General features: G+C 41.0%; 1 protein-coding gene across 1 annotated transcript in view; it reads right to left on the bottom strand.

Moving 5' to 3' along the window:
- Window positions 1-1,335: 1,335 nt before the first annotated feature.
- LOC104273475 (calsyntenin-2-like) overlaps window positions 1,336-19,430 on the bottom strand; it is a gene marked incomplete at its 5' end in the record, with an annotated part of 22,415 nt that continues 4,320 nt past the window's right edge. The window contains 8 exons of the mRNA XM_009868819.1: window positions 1,336-1,548; window positions 2,152-2,336; window positions 3,513-3,630; window positions 4,290-4,435; window positions 4,979-5,149; window positions 7,000-7,223; window positions 8,681-8,829; window positions 11,579-11,745. Coding sequence (XP_009867121.1) covers window positions 1,336-1,548; window positions 2,152-2,336; window positions 3,513-3,630; window positions 4,290-4,435; window positions 4,979-5,149; window positions 7,000-7,223; window positions 8,681-8,829; window positions 11,579-11,745 — 1,373 coding nt within the window. The remainder of the gene's footprint in view (window positions 1,549-2,151; window positions 2,337-3,512; window positions 3,631-4,289; window positions 4,436-4,978; window positions 5,150-6,999; window positions 7,224-8,680; window positions 8,830-11,578; window positions 11,746-19,430) is intronic.

The following is a 19,430-nucleotide window of genomic DNA, read 5'->3' as shown; positions in this document are numbered from 1 at the left end:
AAACAGTGTTTAAGAAAAATATGCTGTGTTACCATAACAAACTAAAATACTCTCTCAACCTCTTAACAGTTTAGCTTTTGTTTTCACTTCTTTTGGTTCCAGGCAGGTTTTATTCGTTCTTGTTCTACTTTATAAAACCTTTTCTCAACATTAATGGCTTCAGGAGGAAGAAATAAGGGATAATTCCAAGCAGAAAAGAGAGCTGACAGTTGTGTATGTTGTCACTTGCTCTTGTGCCCCTCAGGTGGGTAAGAGTACCGAAGAAATAGGGCATGATGTTTTATGGAATACAGTCAGACAGGAATTCCAGCTGGCATTCACTAAAGCAAGAGGGAACATTTTCCTCATGTAAAAATCGTTGTCTAAGTCCCAACCATACGTAGCTATGGAATGGTGGGGTCACTTATTTTTCCCTACTTCAGGAAGATACTGCAGCAAGCTAATGATTTTACAAGACAGACAGTTTACAGGATCGACTTGCTGCAAATGGCTCAATCCATAACTAATGAGCAGCTCGACAGGTTTTCAGTAAATCAATCCCAATAGAATTTACAGTTTGCATAAGATTAAATTACTCAATCTGTGGACAGAGAATGATTTTTTTTTTGTAACCTTCAGCCGCCCCTTGTTGTTGCTGGTTGCTGGGGTTTTTTTAAATTTTCTTTAAGTTTCTCTGGGTGGGTTGGATAAAATCCCTGTTTTGAGGGTTCTGACAGCATGTCTGAAAAAAATATGCTGTCCACTACTACACGGGCACACATGCAGCCTGTGTCAAGTCCTAAATATTCCCTTGTAGAAGAAAGACAGTTAACATCCAAGAAGGCAGGACAAGACGACAAAAGGAATTCAGTCTCTGTCACCTCTAGCCTTAAAACCCTGCCCCAATTTGAAGGTGAGTTGTATTTCACACGTGTAAGAGTGTGAGGTCAAATGGCAATTGTTATTTGGACTCATACAGTTAATTCTTCATAACAAGCTGAAATCAATCCTGTATGACAAAAAAAAATAGCAAAGGCAAAAACCTCTATGGACCGAGTGACAGGAGTTTTGTCACATCTCTGTGGTACAGAAACAGGAAATTGAGAACTACGCTTGCTAACAGATCAAGTTCTGGATTACTTTATTACTGGCGATGCCGGTACGTTTGTGACGTTTTCTCTGGGCTTTGTAAGAAAAGGGTCAGTTCTATCATTACAATTACTACAACAAGATCTTCATGGGCAAAACCGTTATAGGCAAGCAGAAGTTCAAATCCTGTCAATGAATTCATAGACTCTGGGAAAAACAACAACATTGTATTGGTTGTTACAAAAGAGCAATATGGCTGGAGGGCTGTTAGTACGAGAGCGTGGAATCATCCCACTCCAACTGCTCTTGCCTGGTGGCACTCTGTTTGTCTCGCTTTTGGACAATCACTTCCTCTTCCTCCTCCTCCTCTTCTTCCTCCTCTTCGCTTTCATCTGATTCAGCACTGGTCGTGTCTTCCTCTTCATCTTCCATGTCTTCTTCCTCGCTCTCCTCTTCTGCCTGGTGAGGCTTTTCATATTTCTACAGTACATTTAAAGAAATGAGAGACAGTAGAAGTGCCTTCTCGCTAGCCAGTGGCTGTGAGCATTCATTGCACATCTAGAAATGCTAACGTGCTGGGAAAACCTGCTTCCCATCACTATGTGGCTGTTGGGCATCAAACATGATATGATTCAGCAGCAAATAATCAAACCCAACTCAAACGAGAATGGAATGTCAATAAGCAGTATCTTTGTTACTCAAGCTGCCAAAATTTAACCCTTTGATGTCAGTTTCTTTAAACTGCTGATCATTTCCCCTCCTTTTAGTGTATTAGTTCCTAATTAAAACTTAAAAACTGTATCATCTTAGGTGCCTAGGGTGGAAATATGGATGGAGAGGACATGGTGGTGTATCCAAGAATTCTTCATCTTCCTATTTAGTAATTAAACATGACAACGAATATTAAGTGCTCAGTTACATATTACCACGGTGTATAGCACTGAAAACTGAGGTGGGGTCCTGGGTGTACATACATACAATGGTTCTGCCAAGTGTACTCTGAAAAAGTCTTAAAACTCACTGATGCATAAGCTACCAGCTTACTCCTGGTACTAACATGATGTAACACTAAACCTGAGTTACCTCCATGGGGTTGACGGTAATGGTCAGGGCAGAATCATCCCAATCCATCTCATTTTCTTTACTTCCCTCGCTGTCTGCAGAGCTGTGCTGGTGAGCTGTCCGGATTCGGTACACCCCCAAGGTTATGATGAAAATGAGGATGCTCACACAGATTATGATAACAACAGTAGCCACACTGGGAACAACTAGAACAAAAGGAGGAAGAAGGAATGGGGTTATATTTGTGGAACAAATTGCCTACAAAACACTAAATACATTTTCTTTGGCTTCTTTGGCTTGAGAATCACCACAGCCCTCTGCCGTGTGCCTGGGACTGCAGATAGTGTTGACTAGTGCCCACCTACTCAGAAGGCAGAGCGTGCACAAGTGGTGTTTACAGATATTTCATAATGAGTACTATAAATCACAACTAAAAAAGGAATATGCCCACTTTACTGCAGAAGACAAGTAGCCAATTCAGTGCCGAATCAGTAAGAGAATCACTGAAAAGCCTCTGTCTCCATGTGGTCACAGGAAGAAATCTCTCTGAACTACTGACTCTTCTATTATCAGTTCCATAATTAGGTTAGTGGAGAAGTGCTGCCACTTTCCACATACCTCTTCTACCAAGGTACTCCAGTTCCAGGAGCTATAGTAGTTCTATACCCCATTTTATTGCCTTGCCCTGCCTGTAAGAATGAAACTCTGAAATCAGAACAATATTAAAGGAAGGAAGAAAGAAGTAGTTTGCAGTAGTTCATTTTGTAAAATTTCAGTTTCATTTTAGTAAAATGTCTGTACAAGTGCACAAACAAGTACAGTAATTTCCTAAGCCTAACTGTATATAACTACTTATAACTACCTGCAATTTACATCAGTTCTACTTCTTTACATATGTATCATTCAGCTAAAAGGATTTCAGAACCCAGCATCTGATCAGGTATCTTTGCACTAAGTTTAACTTTGCTGAAAAGGCTTCAGATTTGGGTGTATATTTCAACTCACATAGACTAAAAATTCCAGTTAAATTCTATATTCAATATATATATACACACACACACACATAAAATAATATATATATACACACACACACTAATGGTCCCTGCACATGGCTAGATGGACCTATCTTGTCTAGAGAGAGCTTCACACTGCAGCCTGGACAGCAGTTAACAGAAATACTGCAGCAATTATACATTTAAAAAAATAATACAAACATCTCTTCATTTTGTTTAGAAAGGGGTGGGCAGAAATCAGTATGTTGTAGAAATACAGATGTAGAAAGATAATATGAGCATAAATATTATCCATCGTACCCGTGAATGCTAGAAACAAGACAACGTACCAGCATCACGATAAGTAGTCTCCGTGAAGTCACCACATACCTGAGTTGTGAACAGCACTGACGCTTTCTTCTGGGTGGTGGACAGACTGGAGAAATTGCGGTTGTACTATCATATGGCTTGCATGGTCCATGGAGTTGGAGCTGTGTAGAATATTAACCTGGCATGAAAGAAAAACAAGAGCTCTGACACTAAAAAGTGCTCTATATTCCACACCTGCTGGCTCCACACGTTACACTGAATGATGAGGTTCACCAGCAGATGGGAACACTATTACACAGATCTTACAGGTCAAATTCACTATTTGTATGCCAGTGAAAAATACAGGGGATTAGGAATTATCTCCATCTGATGAAGAACAAATTATAAAACTTATTGCAACGGGGTAGGGCTGGGAAAAATTGAAAAGGTGAATGCTGCAGGAAAGAAAAATATATCAAGTTAAGTTAAAAAAAACAACAACTAGGCTAAGGACATTAATGAAGCTGTAAGGCTTTACTTTAGACCTGCAGGAGATTTTATGTCATGAAAAAAGCCTCCACTCTGTTTGAGCGTGAGTAATTCTCTGTGTTAGCAGAGTTCATGGGAAGGATTGTATTCTTATATCTGCAGCAGAACACAGACCGACCCTGAGGTCTATCCACAGGAGAAGTCAACTTCCTTACTGAATGGAACTTAGAATTCTTCCTCTATTTGATTATAGTTACCAGAACATGTCAATCATTTTACACATTTTAAAGGAAACTTGATGCCACTGAAGATAAGGCTAGTGCTCAGCCCCAGTGCTGGATAAGAAAACTTGACGAAATGATTGCTTACCTCCAAGTTAAATTCGTTGCTAGCGTAACGTCCATTTAGTTCTGAGCACTTGACTTTGAACTTTCTGTCAAAGGTGGCAGAAGTGTACCAGTTGCGATAGCGAATCTGCCGAAGAACCTGTTCATAGTTGTGCATGCTGTCCACACCTGAAATGGTGGTAGAGCAGTAATAATCTCAAGGAGATGCTACGTAAAAAAAATGCTCTGTGCTGTACAGCAGAAATCAAACATTCACCGAAAATACAAAATCTGGCACAATGATCTGAAAATGGCAGCACATCAAATATTCCTTGAGAGAGCCTAATGCTAAATAATGCACATAGGTCCACAATGGAGAGGGAATTGAAAAAAAAATTGGCCAGGGAGTTGCTAGCACTGTGCAGGAGAACTGAGGAAGCCCCTCATTCCCATGTTCCGCTGTGATGGTGTTCAGGAACGCCCGCGTTTTAAAAAAAACCAACAGCGTTGCTGTTTTCTTTATTGGCTGGAGGGATGCTGAGATCAAGACAAAGCTGTGCTGCATTCCAACAGATAAACACAGCACACCCAGAGATCGAGAAGGGACGATGCTTTTTCAGATGCAGAATCTCCTGCATCACAGTTTTCTGTCTAATTTCTTTTACATTAGTCCCTTCATTCCAACAATGTAATTGCTGGTGGGAAGAAAAAAGGGAAAGTCCATGAACATACCGTAGATTGAATATCCTGCTGTGGAATTTGTGGCGTCTAGATGTTTCCCTTGAAGCGCCACGCGATCTAGTTCTAAACACTCTTGTTCAGGATCTAGTTCTGCTCCAATCACCAAAATATCACAGAAATCCAAGTTGTGGAGCATTTCTTCTAACACCACTGGCTTCTTGGCTGTGAATACATGGCATATACCATGAAGAAGAAAAAGAAGAAACTAAGATAAATGATCACACAACGGCTCAGTCATTTTATGCGCTTTGCATCAGGGCTTTCAATTTTTGCAAAGATGGCTCAATTGGTTTTTGCCGATATTAAACACATCAGACTTAAAGCAAACCAAAAGAGAAGTGTCTTGCCTGTTCAGGTGCTATGATGATGGAGGCCTACAAATACCTAGTGAGATGGATAGAAAATGTATTGCTCTGTAATAAAAGGCATTCAAGAACACTACTGGTAATAGAAAAGTGAGATTTAATCCTGGAAATAAATTCATGTAAACAATTCTGGTTTTCAATACTGTATTTATATCAGGTTGGTACCACACATTCATTCTTTTCTCAAAGAAAACTGAAGCGGAAAAGTACATGTCAGATATATCTCTGCTTGGCTGATTTGCTCAGTTAATCTATGGCCCATAAAGAATTTGCATGACAAAGAACACGACCATCTAGCCAAGAACATGGTATTATCCTAAACGTTAAGATCTTGTGTTGTGTGACTTACTTAGAGAATTTGGCTTAAAAAACTGCCTAGCCTTCAGGATGTGTGATTTTTTAAAAAATAATTCTGTGACTGGAAAAAGAGAGGCATATCGATTTAGTATTTTAATTCTCTGGTCAACCTAGCACGGAGTGTCTGGCAAGGCTGCTTAGCCAGCTCCCTGAGGGTACCACAGACACAGAGACCGCAGTCTTGGAACTTAGTGCCCGTTATTCACATTTCACTTCAGGGGGTGCATGGAGATGGAAGGCACAGACAAGTGTCCTACGCCCCAGATTCCCAACTGAGATAGATGAAATTTAAAGACTAACCTGGAAGGCAGTAGTTCTTAATTCACTGAACAGTTTTGAGGATGTCGTAACATTTAGGGACATGGAGCATCACATATGCATCGTGTCTTAGCTGATGGATAATGATCTTTTCTATGCAAGAATTCTTTTTTGTTGTTGTTTTACGTACTGTAATTGCATGCTGTTGATATTGACTTTCCAGCCTTCAGAGGACAGATGCAGTTTCAGGCAAGCGATAAGCAGCATCATTACAGAGCCTGGCTTCAGGGAATCCCTGCCCCTCCACTTGCACATCATTAATGGTTTTATCTTTTCAAGAGATGTGCATCTAGCTGCTGCTTGTTCCAGCCTAACAAATATTGTTTAGAATGATTCCTCAGACTACCAGGCTTTTCATTTACTTCAGGCACATACATCCATAAGGAAGATTCCTTTAAAATATAAACCTTATTTATATTTTTGAAAGTTCACCTAGTGCTGAATAATAGTACATATATTGCTTAGCATTAGAATAAAGTGTCATCATTGAAAAAATCTTTGAAAATTATTTTAGTTTATATAGGTGAGAAACAGAGGCACAAAATTACTTTCTCAGGTATCACCCACAAACCAGCAGCAGAGCTGGAAACATAACAACAGACTAAAACTAAATGAGTCAATTACCGCTTTCCAATGTATCAGTACAATTAACAAAATTATTTACAAATAGAGAGATTCTAAAGAAAAAACATTATTCAATGGAATATGTATAGAAGAATGGAAAAGAATTATTCTGAACTAGGCAAATGGATGCTAAATGGAACAGCTGCTTTTTTTTTTGAAGCACACACTGAGCTGTCACTAGCTAACACCTTTTTCAATGTGTTTAATTGAACCTCTTAAGTACAGCATTACTGCTGCCTGAATTAATCTGAGTGACTTCCTTTGTGTTACAGGTTTGCACTATGCTTTAGAAAAACACGTTGAGGGGTCACGTTATGGAATAATAATATTTAAAAGAAATCCACAAACCTCTGTCGTGTTCTTTTAAGTCCACTGGATGCTCCGTTTTAGTGACGGTGCTGACAATCCTGATGTCAGGGAACAACACAACACCTCTTGCACTTTCGAACTGTGCGGCCGGTCTAGCAAAGTGGTCCATCCCACTAATTGTAATCTTGGGCTCATTGGCCTGAAACACCATTACATACGCATCTATATCTGGGATACTAATGCAGACATCTTCACCAAAACATCTGAAAAATATATTATTCATTAACTGCATGTAACACATCGCACATCAGAGGTGTGTGGCGCTTGCACTGCCCAAACCCCAGCTGAGGGCTCATCCTTTTGTATTGTCTCAGATCCGTCTGTTCTGCCCTTGGACACACATAAGGACGCGCACCTGCTCCACCACGTAACACCAAGCAGCAGCGACAGTGAGAGCTCTGCTCCTCTCGCCCCCTCCCACAGTCACAGCTACTGGATTTGTGCAGGGAGAGCTCAGCAAAGAGACGAGCAACAAGCTCGCTCTCCAGTGCAATGCCACTAGGAGAACAACATTTTGATGTTTAACTGGCATTTAACAAAGTAGCAAATGTTTTTTAAAAAAAGTTAATTAGATGGTAACATCGAACTTTAGGAAATCTACTATTAAATTCTCAAAGTGGTATCTAATGAATATAATATGGTTACCTTGTCATATGCAAACAGAAGGACCTAATTCATCCATTTAAATCAGACCCATCATTAGCTCATTCTGTCCCTCCCCCAGCATTTATGGGGCACGAAAGGGGCCTATATGGGCATTTTCATCTGAAATAACACTGGTTTTTGGAAATGAATCTACTGACAGACTCTACCTCACCTCACCTTGGCACAAGGCTTGGGCCAGCCTCGGAGTGTGTGACCCGGGCTGCTCCCAGTGACGCTACGTTAGAAGATGCTCCCCAAACACTTGGTGTGGTCAGCCCACAGCACGAGACTAAACCTGTTACTCAGCATGAACTGCACGTGAGGTAGATGAGAGTTCGCAGAACCGATGTTTATTTTCATTCTAGAGCTCTGCTTTCCCTGCACTGTACAACTTGCTGCAACCAAGATGTGCCCCCGGGGAGCTGGGGAGCGGCAGATGGCTCTCGGGTTACGTAGAACTGTAAAGATTATTGTGCAGGTTCTGTCGCTATTGTTGCATGAAAACGGAAAGACACATATTTCTGTGTAACACCCAAGAGCAGTTCTGCAGTGATGACAGCCGTATAGGGATACAGACAGACACACTGGTTCAAGCTTAGCTACAAACACTGTTCTGGCAGCTGTGTTGTCTGTCAGATGCAATAAGCCTGCTTTAAAAGGTCATGCCTCTAGCTGTTTCAGAAGAAACTGTAACTTTTTAAAATGAACAGTAAAATAAGAATGTAATAAATACAAGTACTGTTCAGTCCAGACTGTGTTTTGCAAACCTTAAATAGAACACAAGTAAATTAAATTAGAACAGTTTCTTCAAAGGACATTATCAAAAGATAACCACGATGTAAATTGGCATGAAAGTAAAGGAAATTCATCCTTTATGCTCAATAACATTAAAGTATAATTCAGTGATGCAAATTAGCCCAAATTCTTCTTTTTACATGTCCAGAGGAAAAAAAGTAAGTCATTAAAAAAAAAAAAAAATTTCTAATCTAATCAGTTCAGTTGAAGTATAACTTACTGGACTTTAGATGAGACTTTGAGACGTCGTACGCCTGCAGTAGGAAACTGTCTAGAGTTGATGTATGAGACCTTTCGGAGAGCTTGATTTATATTCTCAATGTCGTCTCCTTCCATGACAAGGACTGACTGGGAAGGATTGAAGTGATACTAGGGGAAATGCATATAAATAGTATTTAAGGCACCAGGTACAGAGTACTGTTGTTGTTCCCTACAACATCTACTCACATCACTCCTCTATTTTGTGTCTGGCTAACTACTGTTATAATTAATTTTGTACTAAACCAATTCTAATTTGCTGTGCTTTTCCCAGCCTTATCAACTTTGTTGATCCTATTTCTGCATCTATAAAGGTCAAAAGCTTAACCTACTGTCACTTTTACTATTGCTATGTAATTTTTTTTAGATTAGACACATCCCCATATAAAAATATTGGCTTAAACCAGAGTATTATGCAGAACCTTTTTTCTTCCTGCCTTCTGTTGGGCTTTACCCTGGGCTATTCTTCTGAGATGTGTTTCAACATGAATGAACAAAACAATAACATTTGCCTCCTACATCTTCATTAACGTCAGGCACAATAAAGGGGATCCTCCTTTCTCTGTCTCATGATCAATAAGGGTGTCCTGATTTAAGATGGGGCAGCTACTTGCACAAAGGCAGCTGCTCATGTGACTCAACAAACCTGGCAAAATTAAAAACTATTCTTGTAGCTCTGATCCTTCTCTAGTCTGTTGCACTGAACATAACAGTCTTGCTGATCAAGAAACTCTGCTATTATATTCACATAGCAAATTATTGATTTTTATCTTCATCATACTTATCCTGATTCTATTTTTGGGGTCTGTTAATTGCTTCATCAAACCATCTGCATTGCAGAGAAAATCACATTAACCCCTTGAGTTTATACCCTACTGTTGCCAGCACAAAACACCACGAAATGCACCCTTGTCTCACATGCAGTCCCTTCTCCAAGGTGGATATTGATTATAGGAACATGTTCTGTTATGTACAGACAATGGTTGTCTACGCTTCCTTAAAAAGAGAAAGGCTGAAAAGCAAAACAGCAAATAGACTGTGCGGAACAGAATGAAGCACAGAGTTCTCTGTCAACACAACATGGAGGGCTGGGTTTAACGCTTGCGCAAGAAGGTCATAACACACTTAAGGGTATTTTTTAACAAGGAGAAGGACTAACAGAGTCTCAGCCTGCCCACACTTCTTTTTCCTTTCTGTCAGCTAGCAGTAGTGGAGAATAAAATTAGCAAAAGGAGACTCTGGCTAGCTAGTTAACCTAATAGCTCAGCTGCCAGAACAGCTGGAGTGCTGCCAAAGGGACTGGAGAAAGCCCTAGTCTGAGCCATTTTTGTCTTTCTCATTAAAAAAGGCTAAAAATAGCAACAGTTTAGACAGTGTTTCTGAGAGCTGTTAGGATACCTGAAAATTAGGCTGCAGAGGAAAAAAAAAAGTCCAACACTACTGTGTCAGAAACTGTATTACAGCTCTACTGTTCTTTCTTAGGTGGCTTAAGGGTGGAGCTTCGTAAGCCCCGAGTTCCCAGCAGAAACATCTGCCAACGTCAGTTTGCTGGCACTGAATCTGCTAAGATAACCACACAGAACCATCAGCTGTGCCGCTGTCACACGTGCTTGTCTGAGATCAGGTATGTTCATTCTTGTCAGTAGAAGGACTTTCTGTTTATTAATCTTCTGTTTAAGCTCAGGTGCCAACTGTTCCCTTTCATCTAAGCTTTCTTCTGTCGGCCCCAATAACAAACTCTACCATGACCAGTCTCTGACTGCTCGTTTCATTTTTGCATCTTCCTGTCGCACTTTTGGGCTTGCTGAGGAAGTAAAAATGAAAACAGTAACTTAAAAAAAATACTATGCCTCAGCTGTATTTGGCAAATGAAAATGTTTTGAAGTTTGGTGACAGAAAGAACAGGCAGAAAACAATTCCTCCTCTTTGTTTTCCCCGCTGCACTGCTCGTACAGTAGAGAAGCCAATCAGCCACGGTGGTGCAGCCGCGGGTGGTACAACAGGGGTTTGCCCAAGCCCATGAAACAAGACTACTCAGACATTTTCAGGTTTCCGAGTGTGACGATAGATGAGGACTTACTATGCTTTTAAGCACCATGGACCAAGCATATACTGCTTTAATTCATGTACAGTCCCAGCAAAGAACTTACTGACAGGCACATACACCTGCGTTCCAGAAAACCCTACCTGCTCTTGGCATGCAGCATCTTTTAAAAATAGCTTTTACTCGTAAGTGTGTCATTTTGCAAAGCTAGGGCTAGCAAAGTTCCTCCTTGCCTTTGCACATTCCATTATCATTTTTACCCTTGTTTTCAGAAGACATATTGGTTATAGTACACCACTCCAACTTACCACCTAGGCAGACGTTTGTGTGTACTTCAGGTCAGTCTCCTATCTTGTACAATGAAAAAGTTCAGCTAATATTTAGCTAATATGATTGAATTTTGCAATATTATTGCATTGGGACTTCTTTCAGAGTTGCCTCTAGATGAAAGATATTCCACTTGTGTTTTGCATTGTTTTAAAGCTACTTAAGATCAAAATTCAATACTTCTTAGGAATCATGTCTATTTCTTTAAAACTACCAAAATAAGCATGAGAACACAGCCTGGTAATTCCTATGGATTCTGAAATATCAGCAGCTCCTGACTTCCTGAGCATCTAGGTTTGCAATAATGGAAACATTTTTCTTGCAGTGTCACAGCTCTTCTACTGTTCCGCTTTTTCTTTGCATGACTTTATGGGAAATTACATTGCGCTTCTTGGAGTACATTTGTACTGTGTGTACTCTACCTCGGGCTTTCCACTTCATAAATCAGCTCTAAATTTTTATCAAAGATGATGTCAGTTCATCCCTCACCTTTATTCCTTGGCCAAGACTCTCAAGAGAATTAATATCCAGACCTTCCTTGCAGGCCTGCAAACAGGAAATCACTTTCTGACTCTCAATCTTGCCTGGCCGGATCGTAAGACTGGCCAGGCTGCCATGGAAATACTGAGCAAATCTGGGCTTGGTGACCTCACCTCCTGCAAGAGAGAGGATATAAAATTATTATTGAAAAGAACACACAAACCACACGTCTAATAAGTCACTTTACATTTCACACATTTAAAGAATTTGTATCCATTTTAGCCACGTATATTTGAGATCCCATTTATTGTGGTAAGTGGAATTGCTTTGTAAGTTGTTGGGGTGGTACCTTGCAGCAGCCTAAGATTCTCGTCAGTGTTTTTCCAGTATTGTATTCAGGTGTTTATAGTGCTGTGATAACATACTCTGAGATGAAACATGGCTTCCCAAACCTGTGTCCAAGGAAGCACAGCATTTTTTAAAAATGAACTGATGATGTTGCTGAAGTGATCAAACATGAATTTAAATAAAATGTTTAAGCTTCAACGCTTATTTATACAGAACCCGTATTCACACGTTTTCTATTACAAGATCACTTACACAGCCTTTGCCTTTCTCCTCCAAAAATCACACCACCTGAAGTTCCGGGCGAGCAAGCTGCCACACTCTCTACAGAGGGTTGTCTCTAAGGCTGTGGTGTAAACCCAACGCCGTGAGTGCAGGCTGGTGCACAGCCCCAGGCTCAAGGGCTCACAGCCCTTCCCTCGCCCAGGGGAGCTCAGCAGGGCCGGATCAGGTCTCCAGGGATGGCGCGCTCGGCGCTCCAGCTGTGCTCCACAGCTGCACTCTAGGCAGCCTCAAAGGGAGGCTGATCTTTACGAGTCATCAATAAAATGTGATTACATACTGCCTGCACCAGTGATCACAGCATCTAAATTACCCTTGGGATAGTTAGTGATTTACTTATCCTTCTCTAGGAGAATTTTCAGAGCTTGTCTTTCCTCCCAGTGTTAGCTGTATCAGTGCCTGTGAATTACTGCCTACCTTGAGCCTGAGAGGACTGAGAGCCACGCAACAGTGAAGCCAGCCAGGCTAATTGGATTAGCAGTTGATAAGCTGTTGTAATTGGTAGATAACTCATCTCTACAGTGTTTGCAGCTTCAGCGTCAAACAACCTCTCTGCCAGGCGAGCGAGCTCAAGCTTGAACTTTAACTTGAAGATTTGTGTGTGGATCGGGGGTTAGGATGGGATGAAGTAGCAAATTTTCTCTAGGCTCACCTAAAAACCTGAAAAACATCATTTCTAGTCTGTGCAGTCTGAGCATTACCAAGACTTATTTTACACAGTGAAAAAACCAACCACTAGTGTACTGAGAGCAAACCAGGCGTCTAAGCAGGATGTTTCTTCATGGAAGTAGACAGGTTTTGTTCTTGTTAATATTGCTGCACAACTGCCTCTCGTTTTTCCTCCCAAGAATGATCCTCAAGGAGAGATTATTCTTCACCACTCCTTCATTCATCTGTTATACAGAAAATGTCCTCTGGGCAGAATTTTTTTGAGGTTTCACAGAAATTTTCACGGATGCAAGAGCTAATGTGCAGGATTAATTTGTACTCTAATTTCTGCCTTTCTAGTACTTACCAAGGCAATGATTTGGTAAACAGATAGAGTACTACGGGGGTATGGGCCTTTCAGCAAAAATGTTGTTGTATTTATCTGTTTACATTGTCTTAAATAAAGTACATGTTGCCACTGATACAGCAGCAAAGTATCTGGACGGGAAAAGGTAAACCAAATTAAACGCAAACAATGCAAACCTACCCCTAAAAAGGAGACAAAGATAGAAAACCAGGTAAGAACTTACAGAAGAAGAAATCACATCGTGCTTTGAAGCTTCACATTCTCTTATCCCTCTTATTTCCAAACAAAATTCTGAAGAGAGCAAGTTCCAAGGCTAAAACACCAATACTAATCCTGGAGCTTTGAAATTTAGAAACCTACAGTAAGCCTGCCAGTAGATGTCAATAGTTCTGAGGAGATGCAAAATAAGAAGCAGCCTCCGATAAGCTAATGTATTTAAATGCAAAAGTAGCTCATTAAAATGTATAAAGGACTAAACAAGAAGCTAGAGCAAAGAATTCAGTGTTGTGGCTATGCCTGACAGAAGCAAGCAGGATAAACCAGTTGAAGAAAGCTACAGAGCAACATGACTGGTTCTTACATCCATGAATAGGAATTTCAGGCTTTGATATTGTAACTTTTTTTAAATGATCGGTTATTCTTTCACTCTGGACTAGCTCTTCTCTGGTGTCATTGATAAAGCACTTACAATTACATTGCAATGATACAGTAATTGCCCATAAACCCTATTAAATACAGAGAGTTCACTGTGCCCAAGCTTCAGTTTAAAAAATGCTGGTGTACAAGAAGGCATTACCACCCTAAAGATGTCTAATTCTTGTTTAAAGTCATCTGTCCTGCAAGTCATCTGCCTAACCACTAACATGAAAGCACCGAAGAGAATATGAGTGTTTCCAGGCATGCACTTTCAAAATGCTCTGCAAACACAGGCACTGTGTAACTAGTATTTAAGTAACAGGCTCACCTAGTCAGCCTGTTCACAGCACTAAGGCTGGGTTTTGTGCAGCTGTAGAGATTGATTTTGGACTGTAAAGGAGGTGATCATTGCTCTGGAGAGGCTATTAAGTGCTATGTAACTGCGTCAGTAGAGAAAATCAGCAAAACTGTGCCCGTGGTTACGAGAGGGTGAATCAGACTGGGCCAAGAGCACTAGAACAACTGGGGCAGGGTCTGAAGGGACGACATGTTCTGTCCCGTAGCCCTGAGACAGGAATGGCTGTACTTATTCCAGTCTCGAGCATTGCCTGAGCTGTTCTAAACTCTTCTGAAGACAGAGCTTCCCCCAGCAATCCACTCCAATGTCCACCAATCCTGACAGCTGGAGGTTTATTCCTAACAGGGAATGTGAGCTGTCAGAACACGGCCGTGTCTTCCACTGCTTCTTGCCAGCCTAAATAAGGCCTTCTCCTTACATCTCCTACCTAACACTGTAGACCGCGATCATCCCTGTTGCTTTTCATGGAACTCCTGCTACTATCTGAATTACTAACCATAACCTAGACTTCTCAACGTTACACGTGTTTTACATAGGACAGGCCTGTTAATCAAGGGCAGCACGAATACTTGCCTTTTGCATATGAAAAAACCACGAGCACTTCAAGAGAAAATACTATCTCAGACTTTATTAGAAAAAATAGACTCCTAAATAAGCCTTCCATAAGCACCTTTTGCCAGAGTTGAGGACAAAATTATATACTTGCCAATTTTATTCTCAAAGGTGAACAGAAGTCATTATATCAGACTTATCACAGCTGCTTGTAATTGCAGCGTGTTGACATTTTGATATTCTTCTACCTCAGCAGTTCAGCATCTTCGTAGCTCAGTGGCGTACGTTAGCTTGCTGATGGGTTTCAATTGCCAGTAATTATTATATTGCAAACGGACAAAATCCAATGCAATAAAATTGGGAGGCAAAATCCAAATCTCTTGCTAAAATGGAAGGAATGGCCTTAAAGCCAAACTCCTACAGTCCTGTATTTGATACAGCTTTGATAAAAGGGATGACTGGGAATAGAGATTTTCCACTCTCAAAAACACGTAAAAATTAAAAACTGTCAAAATAAATTGAAAATCTCTGGCAACTGGCTGTTTTACTCCTGTCTGTATCAGTGTTTTATGTGTGCTTGGTTCTACTAGATTAGTATGTTTGAATGCCGTCTTTCCTTCGGCTTCTGAAATCTAATATTCTTCTAGTACTTGACCTCAGCTTCTCAAGTGGGGGCAAATGTAGCCCAGGATGGCCAATCTCCAATTCCTAGTCACTCCAAAATTCTTAGCTCCCAAGGTTAAATTTAACCCAGCACAAAAATGGTAATTCTGTAGCATGTTAAAGCACAGTACATGACTGCAGCTAATGCCGTCAGTAACATTTGAACAGAATATTTCCTAAATTCTTCTAAATACTGATCTTTTAGAAACAGAGTTCCTGGGCGTGATACATTTCATGCCTGTGCAGCTCCACAGACAGCTGACAGGCAGCTCAGAGCCACCGACTTCATCAGGCAGCCCAAATGCCCAGGGCCACGGTGTGAATTTGACTTATCACCAAAATAACTGCAATGCCAGGGAAAGGGAAAGGGAAAGGGAAAGGGAAAGGGAAAGGGAAAGGGAAAGGGAAAGGGAAAGGGAAAGGGAAAAGGAGGGAAAGGAAAAGGAGGAAAAGAAAAAGGAGGGAAAGGAAAAGGAGGAAAAGAAAAAGGAGGAAAAGAAAAAGGAGGAAAAGGGAAAGGGAAAGGGAAAGGAAAAGGAAAAGGCATAAGCTGCTCCCCACAGCCCTTACTGCTTTATGACACTTTGAATGTAACTCCTGGTTCTGACACCAAACTGAACATAAGCAAAAATATTCCTGAGATAACGAAGAAGACCTAAACAGATTACATCAGGCTCTTGGAGAAGAAAGTGGATCAGCTCCAGCGATGATGATTTTGAGGTAATCCAAGCATCCCTTTTTTTTTTTCCCTACTTCTCAATGTTACGGTGCAGTGAAAAATAAAGTGCTCTGTAGCACAGTATCTGCCAGTTTCTATCCAGAGGTCAGGCCATCCTGTTAAACTAGACTTCCTCAGCTAGTTTCATGGGATTTTTTTTGCTGTCAGGGTCTTTTTGCCCTTTCCAACAAGTGAGATACAGCTCAGATACAGCTCACCTCCTCAGTGATGTTACAGAATCAAGACCTGAAAAAATACGGACTTATGCCTCAGCTGTGTTACATGTTTCACTCAGCGCTGTTTATTTATTAATATGCTGTGACACACAGAAGAGAAGCCTATTTTCACTACACTATTCTGTTTTAGTGCTGCTTTTTTTTTTAAAATAAAATTTTACATTGTGTCGATACGAAGTTTGACAGAATTTGATCACAATTGCATTTTACAGTTGTATTGTTTTGGCTTCAGAGATGTGAAGTGCTGTTTGCATTCAATTAGGAACTTCCTAAGAACAGTCATACCTTTTTATCAAAACCAGTGACTTTATTGAGCTCACAGATCTTGTTTTAGGCCTTTTGCCCTCCCTTAATAATGAGCAAGTAATTATCAGGGCAGTGTGAGCACAATGAGGTTTTCACTAGAAAAGACGTATCAAGAGAATTTCCAACTGAGATGTGACTCTTTTAAGTCATTATAGATTCTGGTTACCCTGAGCCAGATAATTAAGGAGTGATCAATTATTCAGCATCCCAAGATAAAGATTGAAGTGAAACTGGAAGCAGCTGCAAGACATTCTGGCTCTGAAGTCCTCACGTCCAAGCCCTAAAATTTATCCCATCTTTCTCTTATGGCAGTTTAGGGAGCTGAGTTTAATTCCCTGGGAAGTAGGACTGGCTGTTAGATGAAACCTAACATGGATTTCAGGAGTAGTCCCAATTACCAATTAGTTTTTATATTCCCAGAGCTTCTCAGGACAAAAAAACAAAACAAAACAAAACAAACCCAACCAAAAAAAGTTGTAATTTGTGTTTGTATCTTTCAGATAAAAATTACTCAGAAAAATACTGATCAAACATGGCACTATTTAAGTCTGCCCCTGCTCTTGGTAGGTATCACAAGGTGATGACCTCACACAGCTTTAGGCTTCCCAGGTTTGTGTGGAATAAGACAAGCACAGAGAACACTAAGGGCTGCCTGCGCTGGAGTACACATATGCCAATCTGTCCCTGTGCAACTGATCCACAGATCAAAACTGGTATAACTGATGCTATTTAAGATAATTCTTCTCACTCTATGATCTCTCACAATTAAGCCAATGTATTTTTATTATTTCTAAGAGAACTGTAGGAAATTATGACAATCATGGAAAAAATTACAGTCTTATAGATCACAGTCCAAGTGATGTTAATATTGCCAAAAAACCTACATTCCTATCCCCCAAATAACATTCTTGTGCTGGTGCTTCTGCCAGTGCAGAAATTCAGTTAAATAAGGGACACGTATATCTGTGCTGAATTAGTGACAGATCTGAAAGCAAACTCAGCTCTCCAGCAACACACCCTCCTAAGCTAACCTTCCACTGGGTTGTATTCCAGGAAAGGTCTGTGAGGTGCACTGAAATCTGCTCCATCTTAGAATCACAGAATCACAGAATGTCCTAGGCTGGAAGGGACCTTAGAGATCATTTTAATCCAGCCTCCCTGCCGCCAGGGACGCCACCTCTTGACTAGATCAGGCAACACATGGGGACCGAACGGGAATCGAACCCGCAACCTTAGCGTTGTTAGCGCTATGCTCTACTGACTGAGCTAACCGGCTCCCCTTGGCTTTTGATGAGAAGGGCGACGCAGAGCGAACGCTGTTGCACTAACAGAAGCATCGGTCTCCAGATATTCAGCTTCACATATTGGTGAGTCCACCTAGGTGGCCTTCCACTGATTGGTTTGCTTGGCTCACTCCACTGAGGCCTCAGGCTGGCGCAGGCTATGCCCACCCCCAAGGCACAATCCAGTGGTGTTAGACCTCCTAACCTTTATCTCCTGAATATCTTCATTTCTGGGGGAGGTCCAAGGCTGAGCGATACACCAGCAGGAAACGCTGCCCACAGAGTATCTGGCAGTGCTCGGACCCCTCTCCAACTTTTACCTCTTGCCATTCTTCTGGCATGGAACAGGAAATCAGTTCTCTCACAGCGACTCTGCGAATGGCATGTCAGCAGAGTGCTGACATATAAGGGTAATAAGGTCATTCCACAGAAGGACTCTATAAAAAAATTGGTCTTGAACCTATGTTAAGGGAAGAGGAGAATGACAGGATAATACACATGGAATAGAAAACAGAAATTAATTAGAAAACAGGAACTGCAGTAGCCTTCTGCTGTATTCATGGTATCATGACCTGCTGACAGGCTCCTCCTAAAGACCTTTCCCTGCACAAAGTGGCCACCCTCATTACACGGTGAAGCTCCAGCACTCTAGAATGGGTGGCATGCTTAGAAATAATGACTTATAGTCATGGCAAGCTGCAATATAACCTTGTGACAAGTCATTAACTTGTGTCACAACTTTCCTGACAGGACTTTGGGAATCATACATAAAGACACAGGCCATTTTAGGAGGGAAGGAGTATGAACTCAAGGCCTTTTGTTTTCACAGAAATCTGGAGGAAGTCTGTTTGCAGCCTGTGGTATAAAAGATGATTAGACTGCCAAATCGTGTAACTTGCTCCTCTCTTCTGGCTGCCTTTGCCACAGACTATTTAGCAATAGAGGGATCAGAGCAGGAATCTCTAAACCATGGCTTAATGAAGAATTTCTCACTCTCTAAAAAGGCCCATTTGCTGTACCCTCTGAAAAACTGCATCAGAAATAACGAACTTGGGGGAGAACTTGCTCGGGTAAGCTTCCAGAGAGTGCAGCTCCAGGATAAGCTAACCTTAGTTTGTTTGTATTGCTTAGGAGAATGAAACAGCATTGCAAAAGCTAAAAGGGATAGTAAGAACAATTTTGTGGTTGATCAGGAAGTCTGATCCTATTTTTGCTGTGGTACAGATTTTTTTTTAAGTGACCTGAGGAAAATTCACTTGATACTGACTGCACTTCATCCTCACAGAGTAAGCGTAATTTTACTTCCTTGCTGCAGAACTGCATCACTTCTTTATTGCTTGGAAAGCTCTTGAGAATCTTGAGCCAGAAGGGCAAAGCTAGAGTATTTTTATTGCTAGAGAAGAAGGGAGTGGAAATGAGAGCTGAAGTTAAGCCCTGAGCTCTCTTATATCCTGATGGACCATTCCT

Source organism: Apaloderma vittatum, unplaced genomic scaffold, assembly GCF_000703405.1.
Source record: "Apaloderma vittatum isolate BGI_N311 unplaced genomic scaffold, ASM70340v1 scaffold1190, whole genome shotgun sequence".
NCBI classification, from domain to species: domain Eukaryota; kingdom Metazoa; phylum Chordata; class Aves; order Trogoniformes; family Trogonidae; genus Apaloderma; species Apaloderma vittatum.
Note: the sequence above shows the minus strand (reverse complement) of the source record. Positions and strands in the feature narration are given on the sequence as shown.